Here is a 21,585-nt window from a genome sequence, read left to right on the forward strand (position 1 = left end):
AGGCCCACTGCAAAGGTTATATAGGCACCCGAATTACAACAGCACTGCCCTTGTCAAAACCCCACGCTTTTAAAAATAATGAAGACAGGACTTCCGGGTTGGCGCCTCCAGGTAATGGCGGAGCTCCTCCGATCGGGAGGAATTTGCTCCGTGGAAATCAGGGTCTGACCGCCACGGCGAAGGCGGAGACCCACTGAAATCACAGGCGGGAGAAGCTTGTGAACCTGGGATTCGGCTAGCACCTTTTGCGCCTCCCCTACTCGCGGGGAAACCCTGATTTGGGGATCTGGAGCGAAGTGGGGTGAGCGGCGCGGTGCTTCGAATTGACTGCTTCTTTCATGGAGTGAAGCCGCATCGCTGTTGCCGGAGACCGCTGACTTTTTCCTGTGGACAATTTGACTTTAAACAACTACCCGTGAGTAGAACGGAAAATTGGATCTTTAAATTTATTAATTTGGCATTGAAACGGGAAGGTTTTAAACAAGAAGTCCGCCTTCCTCTTTTGTAAACAGATTGAAGCAAAGACGTCGCAAGTTAAAGCCTTGGAAAGTATTTTGTAAAGGATTAAATCTCCATCGGTTAAACCTATTAAACCCCCCTTGGAAGCAGGAGAAGAGGGGGGAAATTTTGGACCTAGTGAGCCTGCAGGAGAGAGTGAAAAATCAAATTACCACTGCTCTGAACCTGGAAACGGGCTGCCAGTAAGATTGACGTCTTGGTAGAGTTCATTAACTGTGAACAGAAAGTATGTTGACAGATGGATAAATAAGAGAAATATATTGTTTCCATTGTCCCCTTCTGCGTTTAAAAAGGAGGAAAAGTAACTGAAAATTGAAACTAGCTTTATAGTTTAAATTGTGTTTAAAAGGATTGATACAAGTGGAGACTGTTTCCCTCTAGAGGGAGCTTTTGAAACTGTTACAAGAGTGGAGCTGGGGTTTTTCCAGCTGCAAGATAAGAACTGTGAGAATCAGAGATTGACCTTGGATCTTAAGAATGTCAACAGAAGGAGCCTTAGTGACTGTATTATGTAAGATAAGCTATTCGTTGGAACAGCTCCACAAGAAGACGGATGTTATGAATACTAAACTTGAGAACTTGGGACAAAAAGTGATTAATTTGGGACAAAAAGTGATCACCAATACAGAAACTGTTCAGGATTTGACACAGGAACCTACTTTGACAGGACAAACTGGGGAGAAGACGAAGGAGAAAGTTGTTCTTGTTGAACCTAAAGTAATACAAGTGGGAGCCCCAGCCTTACAGAGGCAAATTGAGGACTATAAGTGGAGGCCTTTTATGAATGAATATAGAAAAAGCCAGAATTTGAAGATTGGAGCCCTGCTTGGACTGGAGAAGGAAGGTTGGATAGACTCTTTCATGCAGGGATTTGCTGACCTTTGGGTCCTGAATCTGGGTCAGGAGGTGATTGGAGTTGTGGAGGCCTTTGGATTTGGAGGAGCCTTGAAACATGATTTGAGATATTGTATGGACCTTGGTTCTAGCTGTGGAGAGTTGGCTGGCCTGTCGAGAGGGAATGGGGGCAATGTTGGGTCGGGGCCCCCCCGAGACCTGCTCTTCAGCATCAAAGAATATGAAGAAAAACTGCAGAAGGGACTTGGAAAAGATTTAAGAGCCTCGGACAGAAGATCTCCAGGTTGATGAACTATATGGAATGGACGGAAATGACTGGCAAAATCCGAGACCAGAGAGAAGAGATGGTGGAAGAAGATTGGGAAAGTTTAAAGTTTATATATAGAAATATTGTAAAATTAATGAGTGTTAGAAAATTGTTGGAATGAAACTTTATGGCTTTAGCAGAAATGTTATAAGGAGTTAAGTATAAATAAGTACTTTAGTATTAATGGAAAATAAGGCTAAAAATATGTTAAGATATTCATAATGATAAAAATAGAGAAAGATGGAAAGGAATTGCTGAAACAAGTAACAGAAGTGGAATACAAAAAGGGAGGTGAGAGGAGGTCGATGAAATAAGGGAATGAAAGATAGAGTAATGAAATGGTATGGTATATGTTTTTAAATTGTTGTTGTTTTGTTTAGTTTAGTTTAGTGTGTTAAGGTTGTGTTTTGTATTGTTTATATATTGTATTGTATTGTTTCTTTTTTTCTTTTCTGCTCTATTTTGTCTTTTTCTCTTTTTTTTCTTCTTTTTCCTTTTTTTGTAAGTCTTAAAAGTAATAAAGATTATTGTAAAAAAATAATAATAATGAAGACAGAAGAGTAAGTTTAAAAGCAATGGCATCTGTGGAGACTGAGCTACACTTTTGTTTTCCTGAACAGAAAGTGGGACTTTCTGCAATCTGATAAAAAATGGGAACTTGCATTCGCAGAACGTACGATGGTGGTCCCATCAACTGACAATTTATGTCAGCTCCATCTGCCCATCTAAAAACTCAAATGTTATTTCTAATTAGTCAAGCCTAATGAGCAACAAAAGGACAGATGACGAAAACAAACAGCATTTGGAAGGGCGAGTAAAAATAGGAATACATTCTTGTCAGATGTCTCCCCGCCAAATACCTTTAGACTGCACAGCCGTTACCCTCACATTCTCTGTATTTTTACACAGTAAGGCGATAGTGTAACTGGAACCGGATACTAAAGTCACGTTGGTCTCACATTTTTTACTACGATTAATACAGATCAAGCATAAACTTCCAGGCTGTGTTGGCTTCGAAAATATTGTAAGATTTAAGTCCCTCTCTCTCATGAGGTCAACTCTGTAGGTTACATCTGAAAACAAGAAAACAGAGGAGATCATTTAGAAGAACTGCAACACCTAGCCCGTTCCTTAAAAATAAGAAAATAGTGCAGCTGTTGTTCCATGATTTGCAAGATCTAAAGAAGAATCTAAATTACTTAGGGGCATTATGTTTTGAAACCGTTAAGCTGTTCACTTCTTTCTAATTTACAAGAAAGTTACCCCCTCTCTTGAATAGAACTATGAACTACCTGAATTCTCCATATAAGCAACTGTCATGGCATATCAATGGAATACTTTATCAATCAGTGTGTTATCGATTGTGGGTCCTCCTTTTAAGTTTGTGCTTTTGTAAAGTTAAGTGACTTCAATCCACCAACAGGCACAAAAATGTCCACTCACTCTCTCCCCCTTCTTCCAACAGCAGTTTCCTGACATTGGCAACCATCTCCTTTGCAACAATCCCATTGTAACCTCCGAAGAGGAGACGGCCCCAAGGTTTGCTTTAACATGCTATTCTTCATAATGGTATTACCTGACAAACGTAGTAAACTTCAGTTAGCCCAAAATACTGAATGGATGTCCAACGCCCCTGTCTAAACTTAATCTCTGACAGGGAAGTCATGTTGACAATGGCCTTCTAAATTCAGGAACTGAATTTATTATTAAATCCAATTTCCAATCGTAACCAATATAAGGTACAGCTCCGACTCCATTCCTACTTACGGGCATGAAAATTACCAGAAAGCAATGCTTTACTTTTATTTATTTTTTTATTTATTGAGGCCATCTTTTCCAGTACAGTTGTACCTTGGAAGTCAAACGGAATCCGTTCTGGAAGTCCGTTCGACTTCCAAAATGTTCGGAAACCAAAGTGCGGCTCCTGATTGGCTACAGGAAGTTCCTCCAGCCTATCAGAAGCCAGACCAGACATTCGGCTTCCGAAAATCATTTGAAAACCCGAACACTCACTTCCGGGTATCGATCGTTTGGGAGCCGATTTGTTTGGGAGCCAAGGCGTTCAAGATCCAAGGTACGACTGTATGGTGTGGTGTTTTTCCAAAAGAAAAAATGTATTATTAACCCATAGTGCATATTTTGCCCCATTAAGTTTTGCGGTGCACAGAGGTGTGTGGTCTCTCTCTCTCTTTTATATACACACACACACACACACACACACACACACACACAGACCCATTAACCAAAGAAAAGAGAAAAGGAAAAGGAAAAGAGGGAATTGGTTACTTACTCTCTTCATTTTCAGGGCGCTGAACAAAAACTTTAAAATGCAAATTGTGGGCCCCAGCGTTCTGTTGATATTGCTTACAGCCTTGCATGGAAAGGTTGAAATTACCAGCAAGAACGACCGACTGCCCCTCTTTGGGTGTCAGCTCTTGAGGGTGCTGCCCGGGTAACTGGTACTCGACTGTCTGAAAGTTCCGTTCACATTTTGCGATGGTGTAGTTGAGGATAGAGATACGTGCTCTTAAGTTGAACGGAATGACAAATTGCCAGGCCACCAGTTCGTTTTCTGGTAACCCCACCGGGTAGTTGGCAGATATCAAGGTTGCTTCTCCTTCTGTTTGAAATGTGGATTCAACAATGCACAACCCTATTTTAAACACAAAGGGAGACAAGCATTTGTGAACACATACAATCACCGGCGAACCTCAAAATTATAAACTTGTTTGAACTAGAGAGTGGCTGCATTGCAGTCGTTCTTCCCAACCCAGCAGTCACCAGAAACCTCAGGATAGTGACCCTTGCCTTGTTAGAACTACTCTCAACGCCAAGCTGGTGCCAGAATTCGGCCCCCAAGAAAAAGAGTTTCAATTACCTTTGACTGAGAAGTATACCCAGACAGACAGACAGACATGACCACTATGAGCATAAAAGAGAGCTTATGCGTTTAGTTCAGGCACAGGCAAACTCGGCCCTCCAGATGTTTTGGAACTACAACTCCCATGATCCCTAGCTAACAGGACCAGTGGTCAGGGATGATGGGAATTGTAGTTCCAAAACATCTGGAGGGCTGAGTTTGCCAATGCCTGGTTTAGTTTCTAAGGTGATATGTGTGTTGTATTCTCTCATGGGCTTAGCTTGCAAGTTCTGGCTCAAGTGAAGACAGTGACATTGTGGTTTTTTGGGGGTCCCTCATTGTTGGATTTACATATAAGCTAAACAAGCTATAGGCCCCACTCTCTTGGGGGCCCTCCAAAAAATTAAAGGGGAAAAAACTGGATGTACATTTCCAAAATGTAAGATAAAAAACAAATAAAATAAAACCCACATACAGCAACAGTGTCTTGTGTTGTGCAGGTCCATAGATTACCATACTGTATAGCATATATTCAACACACACAAAAACAGAACAATTTGTTGTTGACAAAGGACAGCTGGACATATAAAGGGCCCCATTACCGTCAGTAGCTCAGGGCCTCATCAAACCTAAACCTGGCCCCTGGGGTCCCTCTATGTGTATGTGGACTGGTATAAGCTAACTTACTCTTTATTCTTAATAAGCAGCTTTGGCTTATAAGAAAAACCCATTCTGTACGGTCTGGTGGTCAGATTGAACCATGGTAGTTTGGCAGAAGTATTATAGGTCAATACACAGTCAACAAGCAATACAGATGAAAGTGGGGGGGGGGGCAAATTGGTCCACTATCAATTTGGCTAAAACGATTTTCAGTTGGTTCAAGGGAGGTTGTTTGAAAGCACACTCACATTACACAGGTAAAGTTGTTGTTTTTTTATGAAGAGCAATTTTGTCACAGGGCCCTTTCAAACAACCCTCGTCCTTAGGTTATATAGTTGTGAAAGAGAACTGCAACATGCAACATGAAAGAAACAGGTAATTTCCGTTATGACAAAAAGAATAAGTATATACCAGGGCCGCTCCTCACGTTACTTTTTGAGCACATAGGTCACACACACACCTCTTTAAAAGTGTGAGAAGTAACATGTGCCTTCATCCCATCCCACATCCATTCTACTGGACAGGCCTTTAGGATTTTACCTAGTCTACATCTTCCCTAGATACATGTAATACCATTCTTGTGTTATGTTGGCACATTATTTAATATACAAATGCACACTTGTGTTTAAGAAACAGCCCAGTGCATTAATTTAGCCCCTTCCATATTGCTCACAAGTAGGCTTAGGATGCTAAATGAAGGTCAGGATTCTCCCTCCTTTCCTTCAAAACTTTCTACTTCCAACCCCGTCCTTCAGCACCTTCTCTGATCTCCCTCACCCACTGCAAAACCGGAAATGTCTTTGAGAGAAACCTACTCCAGGAAGTTCCCCCTCCAACCCACTTAGAAGAAAGCAAGCCTACAGAACCACATTTAAAGATAGTGTCTTAAAATACCATTAATTTTTTTGCTGACAACAGAAGCAAATCATACTCACTTTGGATGGAAGACCTCCCTTCGAGCTTAAAGCCAGAGACACGGACATTAGAGTCCCATGGAAGCTTCAGGGTCATAATAACTCCCCCCTGCACCTTGATTCGTGACACAGTACCATTTCCACAGAAGTTTCCGATGTTGACTCTGTTCGTATTAAGAAGGGTGCCGATGTTGTAAAGAACTTGGTCAGGGCAAGTCTCTCCAGGCAGAATTTGTCTTAAGAACGGAGAGAACTTCAGTTCAAGCCCATCTAACCTTCTGGCTTTAACATCCCATATGAAGGTCTTGTTAAAGGGCAGGAACCCAGAAGGCAGAAGCAGAACATCTCCGAAGGGACATGGTCCTCTCATACAATCTAGAAACACACAGACACACATAATGTAAGAATGATCATCACACAAGACCATCCAGTTAAATCAGAATCCCTTTACTCTTTCATTTATATTAAGAGCATTTAGTAATTCTCTATGCACATTCTAAGCCAGGGTTTCCCAAACTTGGGTCTCCAGCTGTTTTTGGACTACAATTCCTATCACCTCGGACCACTGGTACTGTTAGCTAGGGGTGATGGGAGTTGTATTACAAAAACAGCTGGAGACCCAAGTTTGGGAAACCCTGTTCTAAGCAAACAAGGCACTCATGTTTTTTACTTTTTATTTAACAACCACCCAGCCTAATTTATTATTTGAAGACTGAAATCCATGGTTGTGTCTTTACCAAAATCACTATTGTGCTGTTCAGAACTTCTGGGAAATGTGTGACAGTTGAAGGCTTTGAATGTGATGCGATGAAAAATGATATTTTATTAGCACGGCATTGATGCTGCAATAACGCAGAGGGTTCATTGATGGGAACTCACTCTCATTCTGACCTGAGAAGTAGGTGCTATTATATTTTACTGTGAGCTCACATCATATAGGAAAATAAATGTCACAGTCTCAAATCAGTTGGACTTTGACAGAGGGGAGGCTTAAATAATGCATAGTAGCTATCTATAGTGGCACTGTGGAGGGACGCGGGTGGTGCTGTGGGTTAAACAACAGAGCCTAGGGCTTGCTGATCAGAAGGTTGGCGGTTCGAATCCCCGCGATGGGGTGAGCTCCCGTTGCTCGGTCCCTGCTCCTGCCCACCTAGCAGTTCGAAAGCACGTCAAAGTGCAAGTAGATAAATAGGTACTGCTCCGCTGGGAAAGTAAAAACGGCGTTTCCGTGTGCTGCTCTGGTTTCACCAGAAGCGGCTTAGTCATGCTGGCCACATGACCCGGAAGCTGTACGCTGGCTCCCTCGGCCCATAAAGCGAGATGAGCGCCGCAACCCCAGAGTCAGTCACGACTGGACCTAATGGTCAGGGGTCCCTTTACCTTTATACAGGGGTACCTCAGAAGTCAAACGGAATCCGTTCTGGAAGTCTGTTCGACTTCCAAAACATTTGGAAACCAAGGCGCAGCTTCCGAGTGGCTGCAGGAAGCTCCTGAGGCCAATCAGAAGCCAATGAAGTTGCGTCAGATGTTCGGGTTCCAAAGAATGTTCGAAAACCGGAACAATCACTTCCGGTTCTCCATTGTCCGGGAGCCAAAATGTACGCATACCAAGGGGCTTTTTGAGCTACTGTGGGAAATGTAAAAGAACTTGTAAATTAAAAAATAAACGCTGCTTCCTTTTTTGTTTTTGTTTGGCCCTGTTTGCCAAGTCAGAATCCCACCCTTTCCTTTTTCTGCTGGTTTTCTGCTGCACTGCTATAGGGTTCAGTAACAATCACCCCCACCACTGCTCCTCTCCAAGATTTGTCAGCTGGGGAAGAGGAAGAGGAGAAATGGGTTTGCTTGGTGCTATGCATCTCAGCTCCTCTCTCTTGGAGCCGAAGGAGAAGGCTTGGTCTTGCTTTGGTGCTGGGATGCAAGATGCTCTAAGCGCCATCGCAGCTTGCCCTGGCCTCCATCTGGCAGCCTCAGGTTGGCTATTTTCGCCTGCATTTGAGCTCAACTTCTGAGTGTGATGCAGCCACAGGGATGACCCCCTCTTCCCCCCCAACTCCAAGCTGGAAAAGGCTAAAGCTTCTCTACCCACCCTTGACGGAGAGTGATGGATCATGGCCAGGGGTGGCAAGCAGAATTACAGACCGTTGCTTTTCACAGGAGAAAACCAAAACAAGAATGGTTCATATAAACCAGGGGTCTGCAACCTTTAAGACAAAAAGAGCCACTTGGACCAAAGAAAAAAAAAACTGGGAGCCGCAAAACCATTGCGACATTTAAAACAGTGGGGAGTGTCGGGGCACACAATGCGCCTCCTCCCCTCGCTAGTATCCGCCCCGGAGCAGCAGCAAAGGTGTAAAAGAGCCACATGCGGCTCCAGAGCCACGGGTTGCTGACCCCTGATATAAACCATCGTGTCCACTTAAGAACTCTTGGCCCATGGTTTAATCAACTATGTTTTTAGTTGATTGATCTGTCAATTAAATTGATTAGAACCTCCAGCTGTAAGTGCAGCTTGTTTGAAATGGGCTTCATATCAATCAATCAAATCTCTATATTATTATATTATATTATATTATATTATATTATATTATATTATATTATATTATATTATATTATTATGGCAAGAGCTGTTTGACACTGGAATGGACTACCTCAGAAGTTGGTGGGCTCTCCTTCACTAGAGGTTTTTAAACAGAGCTTGGACACCCACCTGCTAGGGTGATTTACCTGTGATTCTTGCATTTCAGGGGTTGGACTAGATAGCCACCGGGTCCCTTCCAGCCCTACAATTCTGATTCTCTGACAATGTATGAATTTTACTGGCCAGGCCTTTTTGCTTGTCGGAGATAAAAGCCCACAGTTGCTTAGATCTTAATGGGGCATTTTTTAGAGAGCATTGTGCTCCTCAGGAGGAACACATGGTCAGAAGCACACTCTCAGAATTAGAAGCAGAGGAACAGCGCTGAACAGTCACATTCTCGTGTGGTAATTCGGTTTCCCCCCGAGGCCAACCTTCTGATCAGCAAGTCCTAGGCTCTGTGGTTTAACCCACAGCGCCACCCGCGTCCCTACCCCTGTATAAAAACAGCTAAATAATCAGTTAAAAGGAAGGTGATTTATACAGTTAAGTTATTTCAGTTCAGTTGACAGCCCCAAGCCCTTATTTAGCAACAAAGAGGATGGTACTGTAACAAGTAGAAGATAAATAATATTTACCCTTGTCATTTAGGCTTTCAGCATGCAGCTCAGGTTGACAAATATCCAAATTACTTTTAGAAGCTCATAAAAACTGGATAGCATAGTGCAACTTACCAATGTCCCTCTCAATCACCAATTCCCAATAATTCTGCGGCGTTTCACAATCAAAATCAAAACGAAGCCACTGGCCAGAGGTTATTTTCCTTTCAGAATAAGACTTGTTTCCTCCTACAACCAGGGCACACTTTCCTTGCGCTGCAGGTTTAATCCTAACTGATATGTTGTGAAGACGTTCAAGGGAGAGTTCATAGGCACCTGAAACGATTGTTAAAAATGCAGGTTATGTTTTTGGTTCCAGAGTGGTAGCCATATTAGGCTGCTGCAGCAAAACAAACGAAGATGCATGTCGTCGTCGTCCCCCCCACACACACTTCAAGACAAGCAGATTTATACTGGAATAAACTTTTCCTGGATTAATGTTCACTTTATCCAAAGAACCAGACAATTGGTTATGAAAACTTATGCCGTAATACATTAGGGAGCAATGGATTCTTTTGCTATTACGCCTTTGATAAAAGGATAGTCAGCTATACATGTACATATTCCACCCTCCCCCAATCTAAGGAAATACAATTTTCCTGCTGGGTGTTTTAACTATTTAATACTTTAGTCTTAAGCCTTCAAAAAATAAAAGTATGGCCTTTTTTGGACTATTTAAATACCGTATTTTTCCATGTATAACACGCCTCCGTGTATAAGATGTCCCCTATTTCTGGGGACTCCAAATTAAGAAAATGGTGGGAGATGGTCCAGAGTTGTTGGTGGGTAGTTGGTTGGTTTTAGTGGGTTGGCTGGTTGGGAAAGGCAGTTGGAGAAGCAGTTGCCAGGCAGTTGGAAATAGAGAAACGGTTAGAGCAGTGGGTTCTTGAGTGAGGGGAGGTAGAAGAGATAGAGAGAGGAAAATAAGACTAAGAAAGTAAAGAGTAACAATGTTTGGAATGCCGGAAAAGTTTGTTTGTGTCTGAAATAAAATACACTCTTCTTTATTAATTGAGCAGCTGACTGAGGCTGAAGTGATTTTACCAAGGAGGACCTGGTTGGTGGCAGCGGATTAGTGGTGTACGGGTCAATAGTCCGTGGGACTATTGCTCCGTACGAACGCCACAATCATAAATTATTATTATTATTATTATTACTACTACTACATATTTGTAGCCGCTTTAACTATTGCTCATTTGTTGCTTAAAGAGTCAAAAAGGAACCACATGTGTACTGGCACACCAGACTATGAGAAGACCCTAATGTTGGACAGAGGAGTCGCACTGAACTGCTTCGTGGAGTCCAAGGCGGGGGCAAGATTTCAAAATAAATTTGGGCCAACCATTCTGTCAGGAAATAGCACAGTAAGCAATTGCTTTTTGTTTAGGCAAAAGGAATAAAAAGTTCCACTGTCGCATGAGCAAAACCTCTTTAAAAGCCAAAAGATCTACCCAAAGTAAGGCAAACACAGTTGAAAACGGTAAGCAAAGATCTCCGCTCACTAAACATTACGGCTCATTGCATAAGCAAAGATAATTACTTACTCAACATTCAGGAGGGTCAAATGGCTTAGGAAGGATATGGTGAAAGAAATATATATATAACATTTCATTTATCAGTGCTGTTCGCAAGCACGGTGATAGGAATGATTCATGTCTTGCTTTTTTCCTTTCTTAAGCCTATGCGTCTCTCTGCATGTATCCTTGTTAGGATTACAAGAAATGCAAAACTTGCTCATAAGGAGGGGAATTCTTTGCGTGTAAAAACCTCGTCTTAGTATGATGACACATCGGACGATGAAGTGAAGCAGGGCAAGCTAAAATCTCCCAACTCCCACTGTGCTTTCTTGCTCCATCGAGGTACACACACACACACACACACACACACACACACACACACACACACTATGCAGGCTGAGTGTACACTGAAAGCACATCACCTCCCCCAAAGAATGCTGGGAATTATTATTATTAATAATAATAATAATAATATATACCCCACCCATCTGGCTGGGTTTGCCCAGCCACTGTGGGCTGCTCCCAACAGAATAACAACAACAATAATAAAGCAATAAAACATCAAACATTAAAAACTTCCCTAAACAGGGCTGCCTTCAGATGTCTTCTAAAAGTCAGATAGTTGTTTATTTCCTTGACCTCTGATGAGAGGGCATTCTGCAGGGCGGGCGCCACTGTCGAGAAGGCCCTCTGCCTGGTTCCCTGTAACTTCACTTCTCGCAATGAGGGAACCACCAGAAGGCCCTCAGAGCTGGACCTCAGTGTCCGGGCTGAACAATGGGGGTGGAGACGCTCCTTCAGGTATACCTGGCTGAGGCCATTTAGGGCTTTAAAGGTCAACACCAACACTTGTGCTCAGAAACGTACTGGGAGCCGATGTAGGTCTTTCAGGACCGGAGTTATGTGGTCTCGGCAGCCACTCCGTCTAGCTGCCACATTCTGGATTAACTGCAGTTTCCGTGTCACCTTCAAAGGTAGCCCCACATAGAGCACATTGCAGTAGTCCAAGTGGGAGTACAATACAGTGGTACCTCAGGTTACATACACTTCAGGTTACATACGCTTCAGGTTACAGACTCCGCTAACCCAGAAATAGTACCTCGGGTTAAGAACTTTGCTTCAGGATGAGAACAGAAATCGTGCTCCGGCGGCACTGCAGCAGCAGGAGGCCCCATTAGCTAAAGTGGTGCTTCAGGTTAAGAACAGTTTCAGGTTAAGAACAGACCTCCAGAACGAATTAAGTACTTAACCTGAGGTACCACTGTACTTGTCAGGATTCAACCTCTGTGGTTTACCCTCCCCGGGGCTACAGTCCCCAGCACCCTTAACAAACCACAGTTCCAAGGATTCCTTGAGGGATGTTTATGTGCTTCAAATGTGGAACAGGGAAGGGCTCATATTCACTTATTCACATCTCCTTAGGGATGGCCAAGAAGCATTCTGGTTCTAGGCAAAGATGCTCATTTTATTCTTCATTGTTCCCCGTACAAGATTCCCAACTCATTTCAACTTGCTGCAACAGCGAGTTCATTACTTCTTGTTCAGGCCTGCATTAGCAATAACTGGTGTTGACAGACGCGGCTGCTTTTGATTTAAGACCCCCCCTTGCCCAGATTCAGGCAGTTCTTGCCTTAATAGGCTTTGCTCAGCCAGTCTCCTTTCTCTCTTATCATATTCCGTGTTCTCACTATGAATTACTTCCAGGCTGTTGCTAACATCACATGCAAGGAAATTTAAAGATTGCCTCCAAACTGGAGCTATTTGCAGAGGCTATTAAGTACCGTGAGAATTCTCTTATTTAATATTCCTTGTAGTGTATGGGCCAAACAAATTTAGACATTACACAGGAGAATCATACAACCGATACAGTTTTTAAGAAGATGCTGGAGGCTGTGAATTTAATTAGAGGAATGGCAGAGGAAAGAGAGTCATCACTGAATTTTCAGGTAACATATTTTGTAAGTTCACAATGTGCTGCGCAAAGAATTGTTTTGTCTGCCCTAGTGCTACTGCCAAACAACTTGGAGGAATTAAAGACAACATTTTCTCTCTGCCAGCACCATATGTAAATTTTGTTTTAAAAAGCAGAATTTCACGTCATTTCTCTTGCTTCAATTCATTTTTTACCTTGTTTTTCCTTCTGAAAAGAAGCCCAAAGCGGCTGACAATAAATAAAACACGAATCAACAGACAAGCTGTATAAACACACGCAAAAAATAAATAGTTCAATACCATACTAAATCCATAATGGCAAACCAATGAATAAAACAGTTCCAGCAGCTTAACAGCAATATTCAACTAGCAAAGTATCGCAAAGCAGTAACAAACGACAACTATAATGCCAACCCAGAGCAGCAATAGTACATTAAAAACAAAGGAGTTTCTCCCAGGCTTATACCTTCGGGCAAAACTTGAAAGAAAGAACTCCAGAAATATGCTCTTTGATAGAGCCTCTGAATAAATAATACTGGATAAGAAAACCAGCTATGGGAAAGAGCTTTAATACGTGACAGAAAGGTAGATAGCTTAACGGAATAGAGAATTATATTAATATACAAGAGGGGTACTTAAATGATGCAAAAGCTAAATCATAACGTTTTGAACAGCTGATGGTAGAATTAATAGGCTGAATTACAAGTCTTAAAAAGAGGCAGTAGAAATAGCAGGCATGTTAATGACTTGTGATGAAATGATAGGGAGAAAGCAAACAATACAGCAAAAACAACACAACAGTTCAGTTATGCAAGAAGACATGGTTTACTAGGCAGGCACAAGTTGATCACAAGCCTCTAACACGCCACAGGGTATATATAAAGTTCCTTTGAAGTTGTTCGTAAATTCACTGGAATCAAAGAAATGTAGCGCTGGAAGGGACCCAAGGGTCATCTAGTCCAACCCCCTGATATGTTCTAGCCACAGTATTAATAAAATAATACAGAACATATACCCATAATATCCATATACCACATCCATGATGTGAAAGAAATAAGGTACCAGAGGCAAGCAGAAAGCTTAAATCTAGCTCAATTTCAGATTAAATCTCCAAATCAGCCAAACAACTTATAGCGATTTTATCTTAACTCCTTTTTAATGATTTTTTTTCCAGCCGGAGAAGAGAGCCACTCTCTGTGTTATGAAGCTATGATTGTCGCTCAAAAGAAACTGAACCATTTCTGCGGGGTGTGCCTGCATGCTTCCGAGAACAAGGGTTTCAGAAAGCGATCTCTTGGGTCTCTAATACAGGGGTCAGCAAACTTTTTCAGCAAGGGGCCGGTCCACTGTCCCTCAGACCTTGTGGGGGGCCAGACTATATGGAGGGGGGGAATGAACAAATTACTATGCCCCACAAATAACCCAGAGATGCATTTTAAATAAAAGGACACATTCTGCTAATGTAAAAACACGCTGATTCCTGACCATCCACAGGCCGGATTTAGAAGGCGATTGGGCCAGATCCGGCCCCCGGGCCTAAGTTTGCCTACCCATGCCTAGTATATATAAGGTAGGACCCACCCAGGCGACGAATTTTGAGAAAAATCATATAAGAAGTCCAGTGTTAAACACATGCACACACTTGAACAGGGACTACATTTAAACTGGCCACAATAACTTCTGGCTTGGCAAGATTCTCCCTTACTAATTGGCCTGACCAACCAATTAGTAGGATACTGTATATGTTGCATTCAAAAATTACATCAACTCTTTGCCCAAGGTGTTAGATTATTAGAATGGGATGTGTGCACTGATGTGAAGTATTGCTTATAAGAGCTGCAGTGCATTGTAGAATCGTAATCAACATATGTGTGAATAAAGCATCAAAAGAGGCATTTTGTGTCTCTCTTCTCTTGGGTTCATAAAAAGGGAATACTGGTGGTAACTGGCTGTTGCACAAAATCCCTTTTTAGTACAGTGGCACCTTGGTTCTCAAACGCCAAAAACCCAGAAGCAAGTGTTCCGGTTTTCGAACGTTTTTCGGAAGCCGAACATCCGATGTGGCTGTCGGCTATTGTTTCTGTGGAAATGGATAAAAGCCCCCCATGCAAACAATGACTATCATCAGTGCAGATAAGAAAAAAAATAATTTTAATTTTCATCATCTACAATACTGTCTTATTTATTTTATAGTACAATACATTGATTGTTGCTTTCATTTTATGGATCAATGGTCTCGCTAGATAGTAAAATTCATGTTAAATTGCTGTTTTAGGGGTTGTTTTTAAAAGTCTGGAACGGATTAATCCATTTTGCATTACTTTCTATAGGAAAGCGTGTCTTGGTTTTGGAACGCTTTGGTTTTGGAACAGAGTTCCGGAATGGATTAAGTTTGAGAACCAAGGTACCACTGTACAATCAGGCACGCCAACCATGAAATTAAGAAAATTGGGAAAATCAATATAGTCAATATTCACTGAAGTTCTGCACATGATGTGCCTTTGCCTGATTTTGAGAGATATTTCTCTCCATATTTCCTCCATATTTCACACAAGAGCTCACCCAATTCAGGAGAAAGCCCTCTAACCTTCAGGAGAAGCTTTTGGATGGCTGGACTTTTTGGATCCACAGGATTTAGCATTGTAGAGGTCACCTTCCACCTAACCCCTTCCTCCAGTGTTCATCCATTTTATATAAATTTTTTAATTTGCTTTTACATTGAGAGATCAAGGCGATACAACACGACTTTTGTAAAACAAGCTCTACCACTGCTGCCAAGTATAAAAGGAATGGAAGAGAGTAACGTGAATAGCCTTTGGTGCACGATAATCTTAAAACGTGCACCCCAGTTTTTGGGTATCAGCATAACATTAAGCCCAGCAAAAGCAGTGGATTGTGAACACTGCTAAACATGAGAGGAAGGCAGGCAAATTACCGTATTTTTTGCTCTATAAGACTCACTTTTTCCCTCCTAAAATGTAAGGGGAAATTTGTGTGCGTCTTATGGAGCGAATGCAGGCTGCGCAGCTATCCCAGAAGCCAGAACAGCAAGAAGGATCGCTGCGCAGCGTTCCGTCTTGCTGTTCTGGCTTCTGAGATTCAGAATATTTTTTTTCTTGTTTTCCTCCTCCAAAAACTAGGTGTTGTCTTGTGGTCTGGTGCATCTTACAGAGCGAAAAATATGGTAATGCCCTGTTCTTGGAAATAAGTCTAGCTCTTCTTTCAAATGCAAAGGAAGTGGTTGCCACACTCCAAAATCACTTTCACGGTTTATTCCACAATACCAAATGTGGGAAGAATATTGTGAAATCTTGTGTATGTGCACACTCGCTAATGAGATTTGGTTTTCATGAACTAGTATTAAACAAACCTCGTTTTCATTCCGCATTCAACACAACAGAGGAACTCTTATTTGGGGATATGTAGCAGGTTTTCAGAACAACTGCAAATGCTCTTGGAATTATCATTCCGGTATGAGCCAGGTACAGATAGGACTAGTCCGGAGGTGTGTGTCTGAGAAGGAATACACAAATTGCCAATAAGAGCTACAAACTGTAGCCGGTCCTCAATGATGGAAGCAATAGGTACTAAGAAGTAACAGGCAGCCTGTTGACCAAATCTGAACCCCATTGGCTGCTGTCTACATTGAGGATTTCTAGCGCTCAGTAGTGCTCATGACAGTCAGAAAGGGCTAAAAAGCCCCAAGCCAACTGGGAATTAATGAACATGGAGGAGGAGTTAAGAAGTAGGGGGAATTATGTAGACATAAACATAGCAACCAACAACATTCTCTCCTCTACATTCCCTATCTCCTTGTCCGGAGAACTTCATGAGGACATGTGTGTCCTAATTCCCAGCAGCTCAGAATCTCCAGGCCAGCAAGAATAGAGATACTTAGATGGGGGGGAGGGATTGTGACAAGGAAACCAGCGCAAACAGAAAGTATGCACAAATCAGCATTAAAAGGGACAAACTACGTCTTTGCAGCTAAGCTGCAAGTTTTTCAAAATGTATTGCCTGTGCATTTGGGATATGTGTGTGTGATATTTGATGGAATCAGAGCACGCACGGGAAGGGGATTTAATTATTATTAATACTCCCTTTTAAAAAAAATTGCTTCTTGTGCAAGAACTGTCTCAAAGTGACTTAAAGGTAAACGTAAAGGGACCCCTGACCATTAGGGGTTGCAGCGCTCATTTCGCTTTATTGGCCGAGGGAGCCGGCGTACGGCTTCCGGGTCATGTGGCCAACATGACTAAGCCGCTTCTGGCGAACCAGAGCAGCGCACGGAAATGCTGTTTACCTTCCCACCAGAGCGGTACCTATTTATCTACTTGCACTTTGACGTGCTCTCAAACTGCTAGGTTGGCAGGAGCAGGGACTGAGCAACAGGAGCTCACCCCGTCGCGGAGATCAGCAAGCCCTAGGCTCTTTGGTTTAACCCACAGCGCCCCCCCCCCAAAGTGACTTACAAATCTGTAAAATACACAAAGCTTACAAATACTCTGTTTCAAAACAATTGCCCTTCCCTGCTGTGCTCCTGGGGGAAATCCTTCTTCTGAACCTGGTATTTGCCTTTGATGTGGGGGGGAGGGAAGAATTTGCCACAAAGAGACATTTCCCCTTAAGGCAAATAGCACCTTCCCAAGGCGGATTTTCCTCCAGACTACAGCAGGGGAGAGTAAGGATTAAATTCCCTCTCTCTGCTCTCACCCTTCCAACCACACCTGCTGGTACAATTTGCATTTTGAAAAATCAGCAGGCTAGATGCAAAGATACAATTAACACCGTGTCTAACTTGTCCCAAAGAGATATACACACACCTCGGGCTGAAATGAGAAGTGAAACAAGGGCAAGAGAGTGAGGCAAGATAACAGACATGAAACACACACACACACACACACACACACACACCATTCCAATATTTTCCGCAAGGCACTGCTTGGTGCTGCGCAACACCCAGCACGTAACACTCAAAAGCGAGGGCACGACAAAAGAACAAGGAAGTTGTCAGCTGGACGCAGAACCAGTCAGTCCAAAGACGCATGTTTACACTGGTAAATGAAGCTTTTGCAAACATTGAGCTACAAAGCTAAGCCTGTCTTTCAAAGGGACTAACTAAGCATGCATTTCTCCTAGATTGTGTACCTTGGACCAGATTGCTTAGGCGCCCTTTAGGCCTTGCAAGAGTGCTGAGGGAGGCACTTTGCTGTGAAGTCTTCCCATGGTCTTCCTGTAAGGTCCATGGTACTGTTGGGGTCTGCTAATCAGGCCCAAGCCGCCTCGGTCACTGAAAAGCCAATAAATGCCAAAGGCAGAGGAGATTCCCAGAATCGCTCCTTTATTCAGCTGAGTAAAACAGAGCGGGCAAGCCACACTAACCAGTGTGATGGTGAAGCCGCCCCACATAGCCTTTATTCGTACTTTTTATAGGTATTCCCCCTCCCTTTCCCTCTTTTGAGGTTCCTTGCGCTGATCTAAACAGGACACCCTGCCTGGAGACCTTGAAGGGGAGAATTGCCTGGCAGAGGGAGGTTTTCCTGAAAATCGCCTAGCAACGTTATCTGGTCTTCACATATTTGTGGCTCACCCTCCTAAATTCTAAAGCAGGCAGTTTTCTACAGAAGCAAAATGGCATCAGTTAGGCTAACCAAAAAAAAACAGGACAAGAACAGGCCTCTGTGGCTCTTCCTGCGACCCCACAGTACCAGTGAACAGGTCTGATTTTAGTGGCCGGCATGCCTGGATATCGGCAAGGCAAGACCACACGGGTAAATGGTGCCTCTGAAATCACTCTGATCTTAAACCTCAGCAGCCTTGCAGGCTGTCTTCTGGAGGTGAAAGGGCTAAGGAGTAAACACATGCAGAGTGGAGTCCCTAAGATGGTTGGATGGCGCCTTGTACACTTCCTTCTGGCAACTTCTTCAGCCAAGCTGGTGCCAAATGTGACATCAGTCTGGCCGAGAGGGGAATCTTGTCTTCTAGGCAGCCCAGGACCTTCTCCATATACGCTCCTCGGGCTTGTGCCCCATGGAGGTCACTTTGCTGCTGCTAACTGCAATGGCGCAACGGCACTTTTTCCCTGACGGCGTTGGGCCGACCCTCACGTAAATATAGTGCACCCCCCTCACAGAACACCACTTCCACAAATTCCCACAACTACCCCAGACTATCTTGTGGGGGACTTGTGTGAGGGAAAACTTAATGATTTGGAGTCTCAGGCAGGGTTTGATCATATAAACAAGAATGATTTTATTTAACAAAGGAGGTTTATGACACAAAGTGGGTAAAACATAGGATACTTCAGATTATAATGCTATTTCAGGTAACCATTCACTTAATAATATTTGTACTAAATCTAACTGATGTTATGGACTTCTAATCAAGCACAGCTTCTTTTAAACTTCAGTTTATGTTCAGTTACTTCGCTTCAGGTAGATGTTACAGGTTTTTAGACTCGACGGTAAATGCTCATCTTATTTCCAGTTATTTCACAATTCTTTCTCAGTTGTTGCACAGCTGTTGCCGCCTGATACTTTGGTTCTTAAACAAGGTGGTATTTTCTGTCAGTTACACACCCCTTTGGCAACCCTACTCCTGAGGTACTCCAAGTAACAGACCCAAGGGGTCTCCACACCATTCTTGACTGGTTTGGGAGTCTTCCCTTTTTGTAGAAGAATCTCTCCCCTCCTGACTGGAATGAGTCCTAAGTAGACTGTCTCTTTACAGCTTCTACTTCTCCTGGCTGAGTCTCAGCCTCCCAGTTAATTCCTGGCCTATTACTCTCACAGGACACCACACACTGTCCTTCATGCTAAGCTCAGAGACGCCTTTCTCTAGCTTGCGATATATTCCTCAGAGTGGATGTTTCTACCCAGAACCAACTCTCTCTCCTCTCACTCCCTATCTCCTCAACTGTCTCTCCAAATCCTCTCCTTTTCAACTCCCCCTCCTGGAACCCTGGCCAATCAGGGGCTGCCATTCATTGTTTGCTAGCAGGTGAAAAAGGAAAAATAAAACACTTGTTGACCCAACCTGCCCAGCAAAACAAACTTTTCCATCACACTAACACAGTGGCTGGATTTCACCCCCGGAGTGGCACTCCATTGTTTCTCCAGACAGACGAAAGCCAATGGCAATGGGGGGGGGGCGGTGATGGTGAGGAACAAGAGAAACATGGAGCATTGCACACGAAGAAACAAGATGTCATACTTTTTATACTTCGTTTATGGTGTAGTCCTACACAAATCCACCCAAAAGCAAGTCCCGCTGAGTTCAGTATGGCTTCCTCGCAAGTAAATGGGTACAGAGCTACAGGCTACAGCTGTCCCTTCCTGAATACTTTGAATATGCTTCTATGTCCCTCTATCCTGGCTAGTAATCAATAGTAGATCCTTTCAAACAAAACACTGGGCATATTTATCAGCAGATGACTAATGCTACATAATAAAACATTAAATTGCCATTACCACCAAGTTGTAGCCATTGATGTGGCTTGTCCAGGAAATTGTTATCAGTCAGTTTATTAGTAATACTGGTGCTCCAGACAATTTTGAATCAGATGTACAGTCATACCTCAGGTTACAGATGCTTCAGGTTGCGGTTTTTCGGGTTACGGACCGCCAAAACCCAGAAGTACCGGAACGGGTTACTTCCGGGTTTTGGCGGTCACGCATGCACAGAAGCACTAAATCACACTTTGCACATGCACAGAAGCAACGAATCGCAACCTGCGTGTGCGCAGAAGCGCAGCTGCGGGTTGTGAACGCTGCAGGTTGCAAACATGCATCCCGCACAGATCACGTTCGCTACCCAAGCGTCCACTGTATTTCCAGAAAATGTTCTGATGTTCTAAATATTTTAGGATCCGATTTCACATGTTTGACTTTGCATTCAGTAAACAACACCCAAAGGAGTGTGTCGTGTTAATTTTGGGTGCTATGATATAAGTATCTCATGTATTCCCAATAGCCAAGGTTCTGTTTCATCGGTTTTACTTGGAAAATATTTATTGGGGTAGTTGCAAATCGGGGAAAGGCCCTGGCATCTCCAAACAGGGCTAAGAGAGACTCTTTCTGAAACCCTGGAGAGCAGCTGCAAGTCAAGGCAGGGCTACTTGGTCTCATTACAAGGCAGATTCTTATGTTCCCATTGTAAAACCCAACAATTCAACAGCAATTACTGCCTCTACATTGCTAAAACTCCTTGGAAAGAAAGAATGAAGGAGCTGAATATTTCTAATATACTGTTAGCCAAAGAGCTCTGTGGAGCTTCCTAAAGGTGGTCACCTGAAACGCTTAATCACATCTTAGGGCAGTTTCAGTTTTTCTGGTGTCGCCTCCATTGTGCTAGTTATTAAACAGTTCACGTTCAAAGGCAGCGTGCTTCTGAAGAAGGTTCCGCAGAGCAGGTGTAAAGTGACAAAGCCACAAGAGAAACGTCTGTGGAATCTCCATCTCCATCTTTAGCTAATGGTTGGACCAGATGACACTTGGGTCTCTTCCAACTCCACAATTCGGTGATTCTATGAAATATGCTACATAGGATGGAAGTACTCTGGGCACTTTCAAGTATCACCAGGTCAGTCCACATCTATGATTCCACCAAACATAAACTGCTCGGAGCCAGCTTTGTGATGTCAATGATTTTGGTTTTGGAGCAGCTGGCTGGTAAGTCCAGGGAAGTTCTCTGAAATGCACAGAGCTGCTGTCCAGTTCTGCAAGGGTTTAAGGAATGCTTTTACAGTGGTACCTCTAGATACGAACAGGATCCGTTCCGAAGCCCCGT

At 43.1% G+C, this 21,585-nt stretch overlaps 1 protein-coding gene across 2 annotated transcripts in view; it reads right to left on the reverse strand.

The window, feature by feature from the left end:
• CDCP1 (CUB domain containing protein 1) overlaps nucleotides 1-21,585 on the reverse strand; it is a 45,070-nt gene that overhangs the window by 14,865 nt on the left and 8,620 nt on the right. The window contains exons 1-5 of one of the 2 annotated variants that reach the window (XM_083577898.1): nucleotides 10,033-10,398; nucleotides 9,425-9,625; nucleotides 6,137-6,490; nucleotides 3,972-4,334; nucleotides 2,542-2,754 (exon numbers count right to left, since the gene is read on the reverse strand). In XM_083577898.1, the coding sequence (XP_083434024.1) occupies nucleotides 2,542-2,754; nucleotides 3,972-4,334; nucleotides 6,137-6,490; nucleotides 9,425-9,625; nucleotides 10,033-10,045 (1,144 nt within the window). In that variant the 5' untranslated portion in view covers nucleotides 10,046-10,398. Of the gene's footprint in view, nucleotides 1-2,541; nucleotides 2,755-3,971; nucleotides 4,335-6,136; nucleotides 6,491-9,424; nucleotides 9,626-10,032; nucleotides 10,399-21,585 lie in introns of those variants that run through there. The other variant, XM_083577897.1, reaches the window with a different exon arrangement.

The sequence above is a fragment of the Podarcis filfolensis genome, assembly GCF_964270895.1.
Source record: "Podarcis filfolensis genome assembly, chromosome: 12".
Lineage (NCBI taxonomy): Eukaryota > Metazoa > Chordata > Lepidosauria > Squamata > Lacertidae > Podarcis > Podarcis filfolensis.